This window comes from Sapajus apella, unplaced genomic scaffold, assembly GCF_009761245.1.
Source record: "Sapajus apella isolate SASKATOON/1434 unplaced genomic scaffold, GSC_monkey_1.0 scaffold104, whole genome shotgun sequence".
Lineage (NCBI taxonomy): Eukaryota > Metazoa > Chordata > Mammalia > Primates > Cebidae > Sapajus > Sapajus apella.
Window position 1 is genome coordinate 1,195,937 of NW_022437044.1, and position 21,191 is coordinate 1,217,127.

Sequence of the window (21,191 nt, forward strand, 5' to 3'; positions counted from 1 at the left end):
AAAAGTGAATATAAACACTAAATGAACCATGAACAGTACCTTCTCACTATATCACCATTTGTTGTTCAATAACTATTAGGTTCCCTTTGCAGTTTTGAGTTTAACACAAACAGTACTCATAAGGGGTTTAAGAAAAGCAAAATGTTACCATTAAGTAAACTATATCAATTTAACAGTTCTAAGATTCTTAATTATACTGCTGCTACCAATAATAACTGTCAAATTATTAGGCAGGATTGTTAAAGACTTTGTATCAGGCACTAGTCTGCAGGCATACTTTGTCTCTCTCATGTATATGTTTGTGCACATGCATGTGTGCCTGCGTACACGATTGTGTGTATATCTCTTTATTACAGCTTTGCAGGGTAGGTGTTAATATTTCCAATTTACGGATTAGGAATACAAGTCCTATAGAAATTAAAAGACAGATGGTATGTGTCAACTGGTATAGCTGATGGATAATAGGTTCAAAACGTGGTCTGCCTGATATTAAAATAATTTACACTACTTATGTGTTTGTCACAAGACAGCAGCAGATAACAACTTTATAGTAATAATGCAATGGATAGGTGAAGGGTGTGAGCCGGACAGTTTCATCAATTCCTAGAGACCTTTTCACTTGGAGGCTAGAATGAGAGTAGAATAGAAGCAATCTTGATTGTCCTGAAAAATGACCTGTCCAGAGCTAGACTCCAAAATCAAGCTCTGGTCGTAATTCTTGGAGATCTATTTGATGCCTTATGACTTAGAAGGCCACAAGGTGCTCTCAGTCCATTAGTGTGTCCTAAATGGAGAGAGTGCTGGCCCTGCTCTGGCCGGGCCATTGTTGATCTCTGCCTAGTACAGAGCGGCAGTGAAACCCCTATGATTGCAAGAGAGAAAATAATTTAACAAAGTTACAGGAAAATGTAGCTGTGACATTTTATGTACCAACCTTTAGCAAAGGAAGGAAGCTTGGAGAGAGTGGCTGTTAAAAACTTATTTGTTTGTAAGGACTGCTCTTGATTTATAATTGCTTCTAAATGAGAAGTGTTCCTTTCTGGGTTAACACTTAGAACTTATTAATAGTTATTAAGTACCTACTATAAGCCCAGCTCAACACTGTTTTTTTTTTCTCAGCATCAAAAGTGGATGTAAGTAAGTGTAAAGAAGCAGTCTTGCTCAAAGAACTTGAAATAGAGTTAGGAAAATGAAAGGTTAATTAAATTTTTAAATGTGGGTGTTACATGAGAATATCCAATAAGGATGTAAGAAATGTCACAAGGCAGATGAGCGCAATAATCAAATAAAATGTCTAACTTACAGAGCTGTGATTTGGCACCTAACTCCTAACCTTGAAATCTCATCAATATGTTTAATCTTGTATTTTTTTCCTTTGCTATAGACCACTATGTATAAACCTTTTCCACCTCTGAGTCAACAAGTGGTACCTTAATCTTCTTTCATTTCATCTTGTCTTTTTCAGAGACTCTTGTTTTATGTCAATGACATGAAACTTAAAAATCAAAACTATCAATTGTAATAATGCACCAGGATTTACAGATATGAGTACTGTATAAATATTCACAACGGGCATTGCCCAATAGAAACATAATGTGGGTCACAAATGTTACACGTGATTTCAAGATTTCTAGTGGCCACATTTAAAAAGCAAAAACAGAACAGGTGAAATGAACAAGTTTTGTTTAACCCAGTATAGACAAAATATCATTGCAACATAAAATAACATAAAATATTAGTGAGATAGTTTGCATTTTTTTTTAACTAGGACATCAAAATCCAGTGTGTATTCTACAATTACACATCAGAATTTAGGCTCACCACATTTCAAGTGCTCAATAGCCACATGAGGCTGTTGGTTACCTTATTGGGAAGCAAAGCTATGGATTCATACAGGCAAATAAGAATTCAAGCACCATTCAAGTGTCCTTGCATGGTGACTCAAGCCTGTAATACCAACACTTTGGGAGGCCAAGGCAGGAGGATCACTTGGGGCCAGGAATTTAAGACCAGCCTGGGCAACACAGTGAGATCCCATCTCTAAAAAAGAAAATACAAAAATTAACCTGGTATGGTGGTTCATGACTGTAGTTCTAGCTCCTTGGGAGGCTAAGGCAGGAGGATGAATCCCTTGAGCCAGCCCAAGAGTTTGAGGCTGTGTTGAGCTATGAACATACCACTGCACTATAGGCTGGGAGGCACAAAAAGAAAGAAAGAAATTCAAGCCATGACCTTGTGCAAGCTATTTAACCTACCTTTGCTTCATGTTTCTTTTCTAAGAAATGGAATCATTATAGTACCTACATCTTAAATTTGGGATTAATTTAAGTGATTATGTATAAAGGCTCAGAACAGTGCTTGGCACATAATAATTGTGAAGTGATTATAATCTTTACTTTATACTACATAATGTTATAAAACAAGGCATATTTGATATATAGATAAATACCTATATTTTGTTTACAGCTATTATTATCATTGGTTTTTAAAATGAAAAAAAATCGAATGAAAGAAGTGAAACATTCATCTAAATTAGAAATATAGTAATCTAATTCTTTAATACATAAATCCATCCTCACTAAACAGGCAAATAAAATTGAGTGACCATATAGCTGAACAGTAATATTTGCAAATATTTTACATCACAGGTAGATGATTTACAGGAACATTGACAGTTATTTTCCTGGCATATATGCAATATTAACAGGTTCATGTTTTGGAAAGGCATTCTATTCCTGCACATCATGTTATCTGTACCTTTCAATGTGGAAACATACTTGCTGTGAGTTATTCCTCAGAATTGTTCTTGCTTGGGAAACCAGCAGTTATTGAGGAGTCATCTATGACTTTACATTTTTACTTTGGATTTTTAAATGTAAGTAACTTTTTCAAAGAATCCTACCTAGCTTATAGTTATGAATTGTCATAAATTTTAATGAAATATCAAATCATGTAAAGATGACCTAAACCATTTTACTCATATGCCAATATTTTCCCTTTGGTACCTGAATATTTATTTTTTGCCTGCCTGTTGAGTAGCATTTCTCTCAAAAGTTTAAGATCTTGTATTCTGATTTAAGTCAAATAAGTTTTGTCTTTGTTGCTCTTAATCTAGAATGTTTTGATTTATATATTACTTTTAAATATTGTTTCTGGTTATAGAAGCTGATTAATTTATTTATATTTCTTTTACCAATGTACTTAGAGACCTTTAAAAATAATCCGCATTTTAAATATTTTCATCATATCAAAAGTTTTATATCTGGCAACATTGTGCATTAGCTACCAACATATGTCTAGGTACTTTACTTATTTTGAAATTTCCTGCCCACATTATATGAAAACAATTTTGGATTTGAAGCTGCCACACTTAAATGGAAATAAAGAAATTGCTACTTGAAATGCAACTGGTTTAGCATGCTATTCATTGACATTTCCGGACAGGTAACCTACAAAAAGAGAATTCCTGATAATGTAGGAAGGTAAATGGCAGAACTGAGACTTCTAAAAAATGAGACTTGCTATTGAGTTCCAATAACCCATTCCAATTGGTATTCCCACCAAAAAAAAAAAAAAAAAAAAAAAAAAGACAGGAAAAATTGACCAGTATGGAGGTAAGTTAAAGGTTCCACGGTATTATCACAAAAATCCTGTAATATTAAATCCTAAGGGATAAAGGAGATCATTTAGCCTAATATCTTCGGCTTACAATCATAGAGGGACGGTGTTCAGAAGGGTTAGATAATTTGCTCAAGATCACAGATATAATAATGAGACTCCCAAATCTGTTGTAACACTCTCATGTAACTACGTTCATTTTCACAACCGCTAAACGTTTAGAAAAATAGCTTTTCACATGTTTTAGTACATAGACATGTTTTTCATAGTTAAATCTTGCCAAAATCAGATACTTTATCATGTCTTCCTTCATGATTTTTTCATTGCAAATGTAATGGTTTTATCTTCAATTACATAAAAAATGAAAATGACAAGCTCAAAAGGAATTATTTGATTTAGAAAATATGACCACAATGCTTTCCTTTCAGACAATCATGTGCTGGTAAATGTTTAACAGCTGACTGGGGGTAGAGTGAAGAGGGGTGGGATGGAGCTGTAATAGGATTTGCTGATTTCTGTGGTGTAAATACTGCCGTCATGGCTAATTTCAAGCTACCAACATGAGGTCCTCAATGTGAGGTTGGGAATTGATGCACACATTTGGTGCTTGCAAGTCGGTACAAGCTGGTTTAATCACATCACTGTTTTTAGAGCACAAACAACAAACTTGAGATCCAATTTGGGTTCTTTTTTAAAAAATCTCAGTTGAATCTTGATTTTCAGTTTATATACATATATGTGCACTCATACATTTGACCCCTGAATTTTATGTTTTTGTCTGCATTCTCTTTAAACCCAAAATATACTGCTTTGCTAATAGTTCACTATTTCTCCACATATTAAAGGCATTTGAATCATAACATCTTGTTCATAGGAGGATGTAAATCCCAACCTTAATCAGCGCATTTCAGGGGAAAAGAATAAAACAGAAGAGAAGGAGTTTCCTAAAAATACATACATGGCAAGATTTGAGAAAAATCTTCATACCTTTGCCTTTGACTTTAGGATCTAAATAATATGACATACTTCCCTAAGGAACATCTTCAATCTGTCTCCCACACTCCTACTCACTCCTTTAAGAAATAAAACTGTAAAAAAAAAAGTCATTTAAAGCAGAATCTTACAAAATAAACGATAAACTTCAAGTGTAATGTTTCAGAGGACAAAGATTTTGTATTCATTGCAATTTATCTGGAACACAAATTACTTAGATTTTCTGTGGTACTCTTGAAGGTGATTAATCACCAATTTTAGAGCACCAACAATTGCACAGTATTAATGTTTAATTAGCAAAAGGGAAGCACCTGGAATGTGGAGGAAGCGACTCTAAGATTAGACTATACACATTCAGGTTATAACAAAAGACAAATTTAATGACCATGTTATTTATCCTTAGGGAAAATATAGTTGATAAGTTGTTAGATAGCTTCAACTCAAGGAAAGTACCAGCAATAAGTCATCTTTTGCATGCTTATTTCATTGCTGACTTTTTTTTTTTTTTTTTACCAATAAATACCAATGGTGCATGTTCGTGAGCTTTCCTGTCCTTCTACCACAAAGGAAGGCTGATTATGCTTGGGACTATAAGACAGATCTGTGACACCGTCAGTTTAATGTGTCATGCTTTGCACCTGACATGTTGCCTCTCACCAAAATAAATTGATTTCTCTCCCCCACCTCTCTTCTTCATCAGCCTTCTTGTATTCAAATGGAGATTATTCTAAACGCTTGCTTAACACCTTTCCTTTGCTGCCACTTTTATATTCATAATTATCCTTTTACAAAAGGATAAAAAGATTTAAAATGATTATGCTTGGCAGGAGGCCCAAGGTGAAATCCTGCTGTATTTAAGGTGCAAATTATAATGTGTGCAGTTTTGAAGAAGGATTTTATGAAATGCTCATGTAACTGCAGAAATTTAAAGGAAGCTGTCAAAAAGTTTATACTCTTTAGTGGCTAATACTAATTGAAAAATATCTCATAATATGTTATATCTGAAGGATAAATGGATAGTTTAAATCAAACACAGACACTAACTTTCTGGAAGACGGAAAGTTAAAGGATTGCAATAGCCTCTCAGCAAGGGTTTAGGAAAATGCAAAACCCCTTCCTTTTCCTCAGTTACTTTGAAGCTTATTTGAAATGATTAGTTTTCCTGTGAAAATTAAGAGAATTAAAGAATTGAAAATTAAATAGAAACTGTGTTACCTTGCTGATCCTGCTGAACAACTGACCTTGCCTCCCCACTTTTTAAATGGAACTTGTGTATGGTTTTTCTGACCAAATGCATTTGAAGCAAAACCAATCCTTTCATCTAAACAAAAAACTAAAAGAAAGCACATTTTAGTTTTTATGTCCTGTCGTTTTTCAAAAAATCTCCCCTTCTAAATTTAGATTGTAAAAATATTCAGTGTGCTTATCTCCTGTTGTACTAAGTGGTAACCCTGCCACCTGTTAATTTTGATATTTTAAACCAGTTAGAGCTGGGTTGATGAAAAAAATCAGTGTATTTGGCTCTTATTTCTACCTCCAAAACGCTAGCAAAAACTCACAAAAGTGCTTAACAATAGCACAGTACAAAATATCCTGGTAAACATTTTTGAATAATTCTTCCTTCCTTCCTTCCTTCTTTCTTTCCTTCCTTCCTTCCTTCCTTCCTTCCTTCCTTCCTTCCTGCCTGCCTGCCTGCCTGCCAAGAACTTTGTTAGACACAATCAAGGAATACTTACACAGTAAAATACAGTGCCTCCTAACAATAAACTTAATGAGTCTGGACAAGTAGCTATATGTAGTTTAATTTAATGTTTTACAACAGGCATAGTAGGACAAACTGCTCACTTTACCATGGTGCTGACATTAAATAATTTAAGTTGACAAAATGTCTAAAACGATGACAGTGCTGTCCACATGCAGGAAATGCCTGAAGCTGGAAAGGGTGTTAGGGTGGAGGGCATCACAAGCTCTTTCATGAGGTGGAGGTTTCATTGCTTAGTCCATGCCATTGACGGACTTCAATTGCCAAAAATATTTTAGAACTTTAAATCTTCAGCGGTTTCTACCTTGAGAAATACTATTTATTCTACAAAAATAGAAACAATCAACAGTTTTTTTCCCCCTACGGAAGACAGGCTTTTAAATTCTATTTAGCAATTATGTAATAGGAACATGTTCATTGCATGCCTTAGAAAAGGTCTTCACTGCTAACTACTTTTCATTTCAGGATATGAAGGTGTATTTTTATTTCCTCTTGCCTTCAGGGAATGTTATCTAATAGCATATTTGTGATCCTCTAGCCTGTTCTGCCAAAAAAATAGTATTTCCTTAAAGCAGAAAATAGATAACTCCCAGAAGGAGAAAGTCCAAAGGCAACAAATACATACACCAAGCTTGTCCGACCCATGGCCCACAGGCTGCATGCGGCCAGGATAGCTTTGAATGTGATACGACACAAATTTGTAAACTTTCTTAAAACATTATGAGATTTTTTTTTAAGTTTATCAGCTATCGTTAGTGTTAATGTATTTTATGTGTAGCCCGAGATAATTCTTCCAAGTGGCTTAGGGATGCCAAAAGATTGGACACCCCTAACATACACTAGAGGATTCTGTCACAGAAATTATTTTCTAAAACAATAATTATAGTAATACTAATATAAGAGCAATGGACTCAAGTCATGATACAAGATAAAAGATAAAGTACACCATACATACATGATTTCATTTCTCATTTATAAATACAATTCCCTCATGGAAATTTCAAAGAGGTTTTTATTATGTCTTTATCCTTTTTCCTTACCTATATTTGAGGATAAATTTTGTGGTTTTAGGCATTAAGCAGTGAACGCAAGTGTGTGTTCAACACAGTGAACACATTTCCTGACAGTAAAACTCTGGTTTTACAATTTGAGCTATGTTAGGGCATTTTTCTAACCCTGAACTGAACTGATCACTAAACTGTGGTTTTGTTTAGCTATCAGGAACATACCCATCCTATCCTTACAGGCCTGTACATCTGAACAGGATTTGAATATAAAGTTAACTTATGTATAAACTGGTGAAATTTTATTTCATGCATATTTTTGTATCAGAAGTCAGCTTTTAATTACTTCGTATACATTGCCCTTTTTGCAACATTGCCTTGTTGCTAGGTAGGAACTATAGGTTCAAATTATCAGTAGTATCAAAGAGACTCTCAGATGAAATGGAGATCCACAGTGGTCATGGCCACTGTTAATTTCATTTAGTTTCAGAAAATTACAAAATATTCCATGGTGAGTCAAAAGCACTCATAAAGGAATGTTAAAAAGCAGAATCTTAAATAAGCAAATGATATTGTTTTATTTTTTCTATGGTTAAACAAAAGATATAGGCATGGGGGAAATAACCTACTTTTAGGAAAAGGTTCTCTTTTATAGAAAGGGTTTATTTATATTGAGTCATCGGAAGTTAGAAGGAAATAGGAAAATAATCTTTGTCAGCTGTTGAACCCTGTGGTAGGTTTATTTACTTAAAATAGTGAGAGAAAAGGAGATTTTAGCAAATTGAGTAACTGAAAGTGATACTGCTGTTGACTAGAAAAAGGTAAAAAAGGGGAAAATAAAACTTCAGAGACATCTCTATAAAAACATTATCAAAGTAATTGTATAGTGCTACCACTACTATATCAGATGATAATTCATTTATCATCTGGAAAATTTTGCTCAAAGATGTTCACAGGTTGATTGTTTCCTTTTTCTTTTTGTGCATTATTATATTATGAAGGATTTGAGAGAGAGGAGCTGCCAATTCCTCATAATTCTTTGAGCCAAATAATTTTGGTACGAAACAGCAGACGAAACTGGAGCATAGAGAGGCTGGGGTTCTCAGGGCCACAAACTGAATCAATGACATGGTTTTTGAGTCCACTGTTCATTGCTTGTTTGTTGTATTGTGCTACCCCCAAAAACCATAATTTAGAAAGAAAAATGACTTTTTGTGTAGTTTAATCTGTATCCAATTTCCTGGAGTGAGTTGTCTTAAGATTTACTTGTGATATTTGAATCTACCCAAATTTACCTGACTTCAAATTCAAAATGAGGGAGGGGAAAAAAACCCACACCTCTTTTATTTATTTATTTATTTTAAAATTTCCATAAAATACACAAAACATAAAATGTAGCATCTTAACTATTTTTAAGTGTGTGCTTCATTTGCATTAACAATATTCACGTTGTTGTACAACATAAAACTCTGGAACATTTTCTTCTTATAACATCTACTTGCTTATGAGCATGTCCACTGCTGTGGCAACTTTAAAGGTCTTCATGCACATTTATCCATAATAATGTAGCAATTTATCCATAATAATGCCATAATGAACAACGAAGAAAATTATAATTTAGTTTTCTATTTCCCACTCAACTGCTATGATCTATTCTGTCCTTAATGAAAATTGTCTTTATTAGTTTGAAAAAGGAAATACGTGTAGGGCAAAGATTTTGGGGGGAGAAATGCCTTACAAACGTTTTCCTGCAAAGTAAGGAATGGGGAAGGGAAAATAATGAGAAATAAGTCTGCATGTAAACATGAAAACATATTGAAGTTATATTTAGAAAAATTACAGTTGTGAAATTAAAATGCAAACTTGAACTTTTTAATCCTGCCTTAGAAGTAAGGACACCTCAAGGTGTAAATTAAGTGTGTGTTACAGATGTAGGAGGTAGTTGGGAGAGTTGGTAGTTCTAGTATTCAAGTGAGAAAACTTTTTCAATATGTAAACTACATGATGTATGATGTCTGGATTTCTTTTTCTTTGGCATTCAAAATGATTTCAGTAGAAAATGTAAATCTATTAATAACTGCAAACATAGCAACAATACTGTCTTATAATTGTATATAACTTTAAAAAACTGTGGTAAAATACACATAACATAAAATGTATCTTCTTAAGTATTTTTAAATGTACAGCTCAGTAGTGTTAGCTATATTCACATTGTTGTGCAGCAGACCTCTAGAACTTTTTCATCTCACAAAACTAAAATTCTATATCCATTGAGCAACAACTCCCCATCTTTCCCTCTTTCTAACCCCTGGCAACCACATTCTTACTTTTTGTTTCCATGAATTTGACTACTTTAGATACTTTATGTAAGTGAAATCACATTATATTTGCCTTAGTGTGACTTCACTATTTCACTTAGCATGATGTCCAAAAAGTTCATCTATGTTGGAGCACACATCAGGATTCCCTTCCTTTTAAGTTGTTTAGCACTCTTAACCTTCAGACAGGTGTTCAGATATATTGACTAATCACACGCATGTATCAGATGGAGAAAATGCTATGGCTTTATGTACAAACTGTGTTTTTTTTTATTTTTCAATTTTCCATAGGTCCAATCCTGAAGCTTAATATAATTTAAAATAGAAATTAAAACAGACAGATGAGAAAGTGAAAAAGACTAAGTATACTTTGGAGCTAATGAATTATCTGCATTTGACCTGAAATATAACATGATTCTAATGATGAAATTCATAGATTGTTAAGTTTACCTCTCTAATCCTAAAGTGATAAAAGACTTCTAGAGTAGTGATGTGATTTGCCTGAGGTTACGCAGCTCAATATGGCAAAACTAATATATTAGATTTCTGTTGCTGTACAACCAATTGTGACCAACAGCAACTTAAAATAACACTCATTTATTATCTTGCAGTTTTTTGTATTAGAAGTCTGGATGGGCTTGACTGGGTTTTTTTCTAGAGTCAAGGCTGAAATCAACTTGGTAGCCAGGCTGGGCTCATATTGGAAGCTCTGTGGGGAATAACTGGCTCAAAAGCTCATTGGAATTTTTGGCAGAATTTAATTAATTACAGTTATAGGGCTTATGATCCTGTTTCCTTACTGGCTGTCAGTGCAGGGCTGAGTTTGGCTTGCTGAAGCCATTTGCATTCCTTGTTGTGGCCCCCTCCATGTTCAAACCAGTAGTGGTACGTTCTTGTTTTTCTCTCCACTTTATTTAATTAATTAATTTATTTATTTTTGAGACAGTATTTTGCTCTCTCACCCAGGCTGGAGTGCAGTGGCACAATCATAGGTCACCGCAATCTCAAACTCCTAGGCTCAAGTGATCCTCTGCCTCAGCCTCCTGAGTAGCAAGGACTACAATTGTGTGCCACCATGCTCAGCTAATGTTTTAATTTTTTGTAGAGATGGCTGTCATGCTATGTTGCCCAGGCTGGTCTCAAACTCCTGCCCTCAAGTGATCCTCCTGCCTCAGCCTCCCCAAATGCTGGGATTACAGACCTGAACCACCACACCTGGCTCTCCTCTCCACTTTTAAAGGACTCATCTGATTAGATTGGCTTACCTGGACAATCTCATTTTTTATTAACTCCGAGTCAACTGATTCAATATTTTAATCACATTGGCAGATTTTCTTTTGTTGTGTAATGTAACATAATCTTGGGCATGATAGCTCATGATATTCACAATTCTATTAAGCAGGGCTGGAAATCTTGTCATGGAGACAATTTTGGAATTCTGCCTACTGCAACTGAGATTAGAACTCAGGTTAAACTTTAAGTGCTTTCCACTACACTCCCTTGAATATGTATGATTGTTCGAAGGACTTTTATTTTAAGATTACTTGCTAATGTTTATCCATGAAGAGCAAACATTTAAAAGGATTTTAAATCAGCAAGGAAACTAGCTTCTGTGTTTATTGATTGAATGTGTGTTTCCAGGCTGAATTACTATCCATAGAGACCAATGCAGGCAGGTTAATAATGATCAACATTTTGATGGACTTGCTCAAGTTCCTAAGACATCCTAAATTGTAATATTAACACCATGCTGCTGCATTTTCTGATTGCCATTCAAAGTTGAAACGCTAAATGTTGAGGTTATCATGGGATTATAGCCTAACAATATTACAGACTGATGATTACTGATGAGACTTCATTTATCAGGCATGGAAAACATTATTTTGGCTAGCTGCAATAGTCTCCTTTTAGCTGGTATTAACATGTCCTTTGCAATAACCATTAAAGAAAGTCTGTTTGATGACACAAAGGAAAAGTCAGTGACCTTTCAAAAAAAAAAAAAAAGTGGTGGTTACAGAAAATTACACAGAAGCCTTCCCAAGGCAGTGGAGCTTAACAAAACATGGCCCCAGGAAACCTAATACCTTGAGATGTTTCTTCTTCTGTGGTCAAATACTATGGTTAGCATGTAGTAAATTCACTAGTTTAGCTGGAGTGGAGGACTCATTTAAGTAGTAATTGGAGGAAAGGCAAGAAAGATATATTGGGGTAGGTTACCAGACTAAGGCATTTAGACTTTATTTTGTATGCAGTCAGAAGAAATATTGAAGGTTCCGGAGTAAAATCTAACATAATGAAAGGCGTATTTCATCAAAATTCATAGATGTTTATTGAGAATGAATTGGAACACAGTGAAGCAAGCTGTTACAAATAACTAGGACATGAAGGGGTGAATGCTTGAATTAGAGTGTCAGAAGTAAAAAATGGAGAAAGGTGACATATTGCAGCACATATTATGATGGAAAAAAATATTGCATACTCTAAATGAAAGGAGAGATCAAAGGGAGAAGTTTATAGTTTTGGCAATTAAGAGCATTCCTATATTGCTGACAGAACAGGAGAAGAGTGGAAAGAGGGATTTGAGGAAAGAATATGTAGAATGTAAGATGCCAGTGGAATGTGGCCAAACGTGAATGTTAACTTCTTATCCATTCATCAGAAGTTTTCCACAGTGATACTTTATAAACTCAGCAATAACTTTGTTTTACAAACATTGTGTCTGACGGTGATATTATGCACATTAGAAGAGGAAATGTTTATTTAATTTGATTCACTCTAAGATTTATTAAGGTGGGGCCAGGCGAAGTGACTCTCGCCTGTAATCCCAGCACTTTGGGAGGCCAAGGTAGGCAGATCACTTGAGTCCGGGAGTTTGAGACCAGCCTGGCCAACATGAAAAAACCCTTTCTCTACTAAAAATACAAAAAAATTAGCCAAGTGTAGTGGGGTGCACCTATAGTCCCAGCTTCTTGGGAGGCTGAGGCACGAGAATCGCTTGAACCCGGGAGGTAGAGGTTGCAGTGGGCTGAGATTGCACCACTGCACTCCAGCTTGGGTGACAGAGTGACACTCTGTCTCAAAAAAAAAAAAACAAAATAGATTTACTAAGGTGCATTGATTCTACTGATGTTAAGAGAAATTACACAAGCAGAAAGAGGAAAGGTTGCTAATAATTCAAGTCATACACTAGTATTTATGTTACAAAATCATTGTTAGTTACACGAAGGCCTCTCTTAGAATTCAGTAAATTTATGACAAAAAGTAAACTTGTTTAAAGGTGCTAACACCAGATTTAGAGCACATTTTATTTAAATAGGGAACAGAGTCAAGTAAATGAAGTATAAAATAGCTTCACAGTTATACTATCAAGTGGGTAGTCAACCCATAAATTGTCTATGCCATCAGATTTCTTTTGTTATTGAAGGAAAAAGAAACACAGAAATTTGGTATTATCGAAGGAATGAAGCACCACCATTTAAACACATAGCTATAAATAATTCAATTTATTATAATTACAAGATTAATGCGTAAATATGGGTTGTTCTACTTGAGCCTTAACATTTTAATGCATGACCCACTGACAAGTGTAGGTTTTCCTTCATCCCCCTCAGCAATCTTATGTTAGTTTCCTTTACTTCCCTGATACTAATGAAATGCTGGTGTTGATGCTCTTAGTATAGCTACGCTTAAGTTTGGGATATACATATAAGATGTGAAAAGGGTAGAAAATGCTATAAAATGTAAATAATCTTCCCTCTGGTGTGTTTTTAATTCTCTTTATTGATCACTCCTAAAGACATGATGAGCCATGCTTTAAATTCCCATGAACCAAGAGCTGATTGATGCCCAGTTTAACATAAGCACCATTTCATGAGAGTTACCATAGTGATCAGGTTGCAGTTATCAGCTTGAACAATTTAATATATGATTAATGTTAATTGCCCATTTTGCATGGATGACTTTTTCCTGGTTGCTGAATTGGTTGCTGCTGCCTTTGATCTAGTTGGAAATACAATCCAGGGCAATAGTTAGGCAAGTGATCGGTTTGCCAGCACAGAAAAGATGGATTCAGGTTGCTGTGAGGTCAGAGTTTGTTTCTCTTCATAAACACTGGAAGGTCAGGTAGAGTTTAGCTACCATTGGCATCCTTGAAATGTTGCAATAAATGTCAGACCTAAGAGATTATTATTAATCCACACAGCAGTTGGAAATCTTACTGTTCTGGCAAAATAAAGATACTATTATTTAATATAACATGCACATTGAAACTCAGAGCAGCATTCTCCTAGGCAGGTAAACAACACCTTCAAAGCCAATGCCATTTTTGGTTTTCTGGCTTCTAACGTGTGCTGAACAATGACACATTCAGGGACCATCTCAAGGGATTTTAAATATCAGTAATAACTCTGAAAAGTAAATCCCAGGTCATTGGTAATGGCTTTCACGTCAAGAATGCAATTGCAGTGGTTTTTACAAGTTGCTGTTAATACCACCCTTAACTACTACTATATTCTCAGCAATTTTCACAGACTGTCTCTGGATGTTATAAGTATTTCTTTAAGAAGTAGGAAGACAAGCTTTCATTGAAGGGATGGCATAACCTATGATTCCTTATTAAATCAAGGACTGCTCATGTGGTTTATATTAAATATCTTGAAGGCTTATGACATTATTAATTAATTAACTAGATTTTTTTTCCTTTGGAGCAACAAAATCACTCATCTTAGTTGCTTATACCTTGAATCATAAATAGCTGATGATATAAAATAAAAATAAATTCAACAGGCAAATTTAATCATCTTAATGAACAACGTATGAGCTGCTTTGTCTATTGCAGAACTTGGAATAGATATAGAATATATCCTATCTTATTGACATTAGAAGGCCTACTGAAAGTCTCCCTTAGGGAATTGGCAACTCTACAAAGTTTATAAACTTAAAGGCCATGCTCTGATGGCAAGCTGCTTCAACTGCAGAAATAGAGTACTGTTAGGTATTTTAAGTTGTTTTATTCTTCAATCTCAGGAAGCTGGGCACGTATTTCATTTCTTCTAAAGAAGTTTACAGAATGAAGGGGAAATCATATGAGGATAAGTTATGTTAAAGGATGACCTGGGCCCACAGAAATTTTGATTATTTGGTGTAACTTCCCTTTAAATAATCTATAAATATTACACTTAATGTGAATTCTATAAAGCTGAATCTCTCCATGATTTAGCTGAGCTATTTAATAAGATTGGCTATTTTAAGGGGTAATTTGCCTTGTACCATAACAACTTACCTTTACAGTGTACATGAGTGATATATTGGCAGAGCCATTTGGGTAGGAACTTTTAAAAAAAGGCCTGTTTTATTTTACAGACTACAAATAACCTTGTAATTAAACTGAAAACAAATAATCGCCAAGAAGCAATTATCATTTAATTAAAGAGTAATTACATGGTTATTCGTGCCCTGTAAAATAAAGCATTACTGAGATCAGTAACGCAATCAACATCTTCGTAGAAACAGGATGCTACAATGATGGACCTTTCAACCTATGCTGATTAAATTGCCATCCAAATAAGTTACCTAGTTAAACCACCACATGTTATTTGCCTTGATTAATATGTGAATATCTGCCTGATGCTAATAAACCTCTTAAAGATAAGAAGTATGGCCAGAGCATCTATCAAGAAAGATTCTTCCCAAATTTTTACAGAGCTCTCCACAATCTTTCACCATGTTGTCAGGTTTGTGTTCCTTAAAATGAAATCCAGGAATGTCTTACAGAGAATTAGTAGGTCTAAGAGTCAGAATAAATCTGTCTTAAATTTTTATGTAGATATATTGACTATAAAGCACGTTCACAAACTTTGTTTCAATTAATTTACTCTAGGGACCCAAGTCTTTGTTCCAAAATTAAAAACAAAGAAATCTGAATGTGATTTTTGATCACTGATAAATGTAAACAATTTTAGAAGCAGGTATCATACAACCATACTCATTAAAGGATCAATCAGAAATTTTAAATAACAGGGCAAACACACATCTTTATAACTAGACCACAAGCCCCTCAAAGGCAAAACCTGTTCTAGGTTCTCGCACTATATCAATGAAAAAGATCAAACCAAAACCCTTGCCCTTGTTGAGGTTACATTTTACCCCCTGTGTCGCTGATACCTAGCATTATACCACACACATGCTAAATGGGTACCTAGTGCATGTTTGTTTACTAGATGACTGAATAAGTGACATTGTTACTGCATATGTGTGACTGCAGGGGCCTTTAGTCCTTAAGCAGATCTTGAAGCCTGTAGGGCTTTTAAGAGAATAAGACAGTGGCATCTATCCATAGCCTTCTTTACCCTTATACATAGTCAGATTTGAGTAGATCGTATTATGAAGCTCCTATAGTTATTGTGGAGTTCAAGATTTAAAAAAATAATTATGTTATGATTAAATAATGAAACTGGCTCTCTGTTCTTGTGGTCAAAGAACAGCTCACACAACAGGTGAGTTGAGTTATTGAAGGAATATTTGGAAACTGTATCAACAGTGAAAGAATATTTCCTATGTATATTAATTAATTGACAATTAACGTTTTACTGGACCTTACTGTCTGTTGGAATCCATGAGAATTGCTTAGGATACAGTAACAAACAAAACCAGTCATGTATGCTGCCTTGATGTAGCTTATATTCTAGTTGGGGAGATTAGCTGAGCTATCAAATTAATTATTATTAATTAAATTAGCTGAGCTATATAGTAAGTTTGACAATTTTATGGGGTTGTTTGCCTTGTGCCTTAACAATTTACCTTTACAGTGTACATGAGTGATATATTGGCAGAGCCATTTGGGTGGGAACTTTTAAAAAAGGCCTATTTTATTTTACAGACTACAAATAACTAGACCACAAGCTCCTCAAAGGCAAAACCTGTTCTAGATTCTCACAATATATCAGAATTATTCATACCACCAACATAAAATTATGAACTGAGATGAATGTTAGGATGGAGAATATGGCTCTCCTGGAGTTCATAACATATGGAAATAGACAGTACAAAGCCATTTGTGAAATAAGCTGTGAAACCAATTTTTTTCAAATCTTCACATTTAAGGTAAAACCTCTAGACTAAGAGGCCTCTAATGCTTCCCAAGCGTGGGTCAGTCTATTGAAAAAGAGTTGCTTCAGATAGTGAGAACTGACCAAAAAATTTGGAACAGGCTAGTTAAACCTTGTAGCTTTCAAAGTGTACTTTTAACTGCTGGCAGTCATATGGCTCATCACATGGAAGTAGAGCGAGCATCAGGCTGCTTAGTCCTGGAGGCAGCCTGTCTGAAAGTGTTCATGAGAATGGAGATAGCACTGAAATGTTTACAGTGGAAAAATACAAAGAGTAATCAGGTGTGTTTAAATAAAGTTAGTAGGCTTGAGTTCTGACAAATGGAAGGACACAATAAAACATTTAGACAGTATAGATTTGGTGAAGTTTATTCAATAAAACAATGTGCTTTTCTCTGATGCCTGGATATACTCTGATGAACATTTTTCAGTGATATTGGGATCCTTAAGGACATTCAAAGTAACTAGGATATTTCTGTTTTCAGCATTCCTTAAAAGAGTCAGAAAGCCATAAAAAGGTAAACGGTAAAAACACTGAATTAAAGAAAATAAATTATGGCCCAGAATCAAGTAGAAAGGAGAGGAGAGTCCATTTATAAAATAGAAACATTAAATGAGAAAAACAGAATCTTTTGTGCTGTATTGATATATAATATTGATGTGCAACGGAAGAAAATAACACTAGCGCAGTGTATGAAAAATGAACTAGGTAATGATACCTCCATGTAAGGTTGCTAGAAGTTGTTTTTTATTTAAAAGCAGAGTTTGTCTTACATTGATGGAGCATTTTGCTACTGCACAGTTGATAGAGTGAGGTTCAACTTAAATTTCTTTGTAAACTAAAAGTCATTTTGGGGTATGTTCTCTATTTGAACCTCATATATTTTTGCTGTTAAAGTTATTTAATATAGTATTTTGCAATATTTTGTCAAAACTCATATCATTCAGCTTTGTGAAATGCATTTCTACTAAAAGGCAACAGCAATATCTTAGGCAACGTTAGAAAGTAATATTTCAAATATATTGGGTGACTTGAGAATAACTTGATCCTAATGTTCTATGACTTACAAGTCTGTCATGTAGTGACAGCTTTAAAATGATATTTTTGTACCCTAACTCTATTAGGGTACAAGATGGAGGCAACAGATACTGACTTTTTATTTCATTATTTTATGAATTAGCATTTGCAATTAGAATTTCTGAACTGCTCATGGGTGAAGAATGTACAAATGCAGTGGGTTAGGTTAGTGTTATAAGTTTAGCATCAACTCATTTGTTAAAAACACCAATCAATCTGAGAGAAAAGACATCCTAGATTGCAAAGGTGGCAGGTTTGTTAGTATAGCTACTCCAAGACCGAACACTGCTGGTTATACAGCTGGGTTTAAAAAATACCTAGGAAAAAAAAACCTACTGAGGGTGGTAATCCTTTCTTCCTCACGGGCTCCCAGCAGCTGTGGAAATGCTTAAAAACATCAGCTTCTAATCGACATCTCTCAGCTGTTTACCATTCACCTCTAGCATGCTGGGAAGAGACTTAATCACTTCACATTTTATATGATCTTAATTCTGTGAGTCACTGTCTCAGCTCTCAGAAGCACTTATTAATACTTCAGATCAAGTGTAGCTTTAAAAGCAGTGGTAACAGGATTTCTGACACAACAGGTGAGCTGCATTGCAAAGTGCTGGCCTGTAAATGGAATCTAAACTAAAACTGATCCCTTATGGGGCTAATGTTTGCCATAACTCTGTTGGGAAATTGAGAGGAAAGGAAAGAATTAGTCTCTTAGTAATCCACAAAAATAGTCTTTAATGGAAAATTCTACCACTTTTGGCAATTAAATAAGATTTAAAAAGTAAATGTTGCAAGTGATGGTATTCTCAGAAAGAGTACATTTTTAACCTTGTCTATATTTGTCTGTTTTTCAACAGTTCAAGACCTGGCAGGCCCCCTAAGCGTTCTTTGGGAGTGTTGCAGGAAAATGCCCGCCTTCTGCCCCATGCAGTCCCAGGCCTCTTATCGCCAGGACTTATCACTCCGACAGGTAATAAAATCCGTCTGATGATCAGCCATGTCTCTTGGTACTGCCAAGCATTTGAAATAAACCAATATTGATCTAAGTAGCTTGTCCTTCAGAGCTTTTCAAGCTCTATTAGAGGTTACATTATTGAATTTTTTGAGTGTTCATGAAAACAAGTTTTGTTACTTGAGCGACAAATCAAATGGAGGTGATTTAAAAAATTGTCATACTCTTGCAGAAAATCCCTTTCAAGGCCTTATTGTTTGTATGTCTGTATATGTTTGTGTGCTGGGGGCAGGAATGGAGGCACTGGCTCAAACAGCATCATCTCAAAGTCTCCCTCCCATAGGGTGCAGCACTCCTGCATACTTAGACTTAGGTCTCAGTAATGTTCTTTTAGTTTCCAGGGGTTCTGGGCATCCATTTATGTTGTCCAAGTTAACTCTAGGTTAAAAAGTAAACCTACAATGCATCCTTGGTTTAGGAGCCTTAGGATTAAAAAAGAAGGTGCAGGTGGTCATTGTCCTGGATTATGTCATAGTGCTTTGAATTGAGCACTGTGAAAAACTGGTAAAATTCCAGTGTCATAAATTAGCACTGAACTTTGTTGAGTCCCTAAAAAAAGTAGCTAAGCATATACAAAAACACTTAAAAATAAGTTCAATGTTTCTGTAATTGAATCTTTAAAAATCATTAAAGCTATTATGTCATAGAAAGTGAATTTAATGACAATGAAATCTTTATATGTAATGATATGAACACTAATAAAGCATCTGTTGTGTTCTGGACACTCATTCCTAAGCATTGTAAAAATATATGAGTAGTGGTCCTTGCCACACTATAACTGGGGAGAACAGAACGTAAACTAGTAATTGCATTGAAGTGTGATAGAGGCCACAATACAAGTACATAAAAGGTGCTATGATATCCCATAAGTGGAAGCAGCTATATCAATTGGGTAAGTTGGGTAATGCTCAATTAGATGGAAACTTTGAAGCTGTATTTTGTAGGCTGAGCATTGGACAGTCGGAGAATCAGAGGAAGAGCATTCCAGGCAGATAGAAGAGTACAGGTAGAAGAGGAGAGATTTAAGGTAGAAGGCTTATAGGCGATGTGGTTGGAATAGAAAGGGAGGGAAAAGCCAGCTTGTGAAACCAGTTTTTGATTTACCATGTTAAGCAGTTGAAGTTTTTCCTTGTAGGCCACGGGTTTCCAAAGTGTCTTTCAGGACTCCCCTTACTGGCTGACATGGAAGTGAGGAAGTACTTCCATGCTCCACACTTCTACCTCAGTTAGAATTTTATATGTTGTCCATCACATATGATTTTGTTTTGTTTTTGAAGAAATGTCTATAGGTGAAAGGAGCCTCTGCTAAGGAACTGAGTAAATGTTCTGAAAAAAATTTCCTGGAGGGTAGATAGCGGAAGGTAATGAAATGAAGGAATGTCAGTTGCTGCAGTTCAAAGGAGATATACTGAGGCCTGAAGGCAAATTCAGCCGATTGGAGAAAAGGTTCTGAGTGCTTCAGTAATTAGAGTTAATCACACTAGGTAATTGATTAAATGTAGAGGGTAAGATGGTAGTCTAGGATGATTCATGTCTAGCTTGGGTGATAGGCTGGATGATGGTATAATTAACTCAGAAAACTTGAGAAGGCACTCAGGCTTTGAGGGGGAAGTTAATGAATTTTTTACTTTAAATATTTATAAACAAATTATGATATGAGAGTAGCCCTGCACATATAATGAAGATAGAAGGGATAACAACATTGGAAATATATCTTGGTATTCTGTAAATGATCATCTATTTCTTGCCTCCTGAAATACATTCCTAGAACCTAAAAGGAGTACCATGTAAATAATAAAATTTGTGTCCTGGTTTTGTGGGAATGTACAGATGAAAGAAGAAAAGGATTTTAAAAGTGCCTTGAAGCCAAATCATTTTGAGTAAACATTTGTAGGTTCTTTGTTGAGGAAAAGCTCCAATATATATTAAGTATCTTTTATGTACTAGCCATCGGTGCTAAGTGTCTTATATACACTTCATTTAATCTTCATAGCAGCCTTATGGACAATGTCTTCATTTTTAAAGTAAACAATCTGTAGCTCAGTGAGTTTAAATTATTTACCTAAGATCACAAAGCAAGTGAGCTGAGTTTCTTTTTTAAATTTTATTTATTTTTGTCATACATATTTTTTCATCATCCAGGTATTAGACTCAGTACCCAACAGCAATCTTTTCTGCTCCTCTTCCTCCTGCCCCTTCTCAAGTAGATCCTAGTATCTGTTGTTTCTTTCCTTGTGTTTGTAAGTTATTATTTTTTAGCTCCCACTTATAAGTGATAATATGCGGTATTTGGTTTTCTATTC

General features: G+C 35.0%; 1 protein-coding gene across 4 annotated transcripts in view; it reads left to right on the forward strand.

Annotated features, from left to right (window-relative positions):
* Positions 1 to 21,191, forward strand: part of DACH2 (dachshund family transcription factor 2) — a 660,631-nt gene that overhangs the window by 315,138 nt on the left and 324,302 nt on the right. For all 4 annotated transcript variants that reach the window (XM_032258714.1, XM_032258711.1, XM_032258715.1 and 1 more), the window contains exon 3: positions 18,734 to 18,846. In XM_032258714.1, the coding sequence (XP_032114605.1) occupies positions 18,734 to 18,846 (113 nt within the window). The remainder of the gene's footprint in view (positions 1 to 18,733; positions 18,847 to 21,191) is intronic.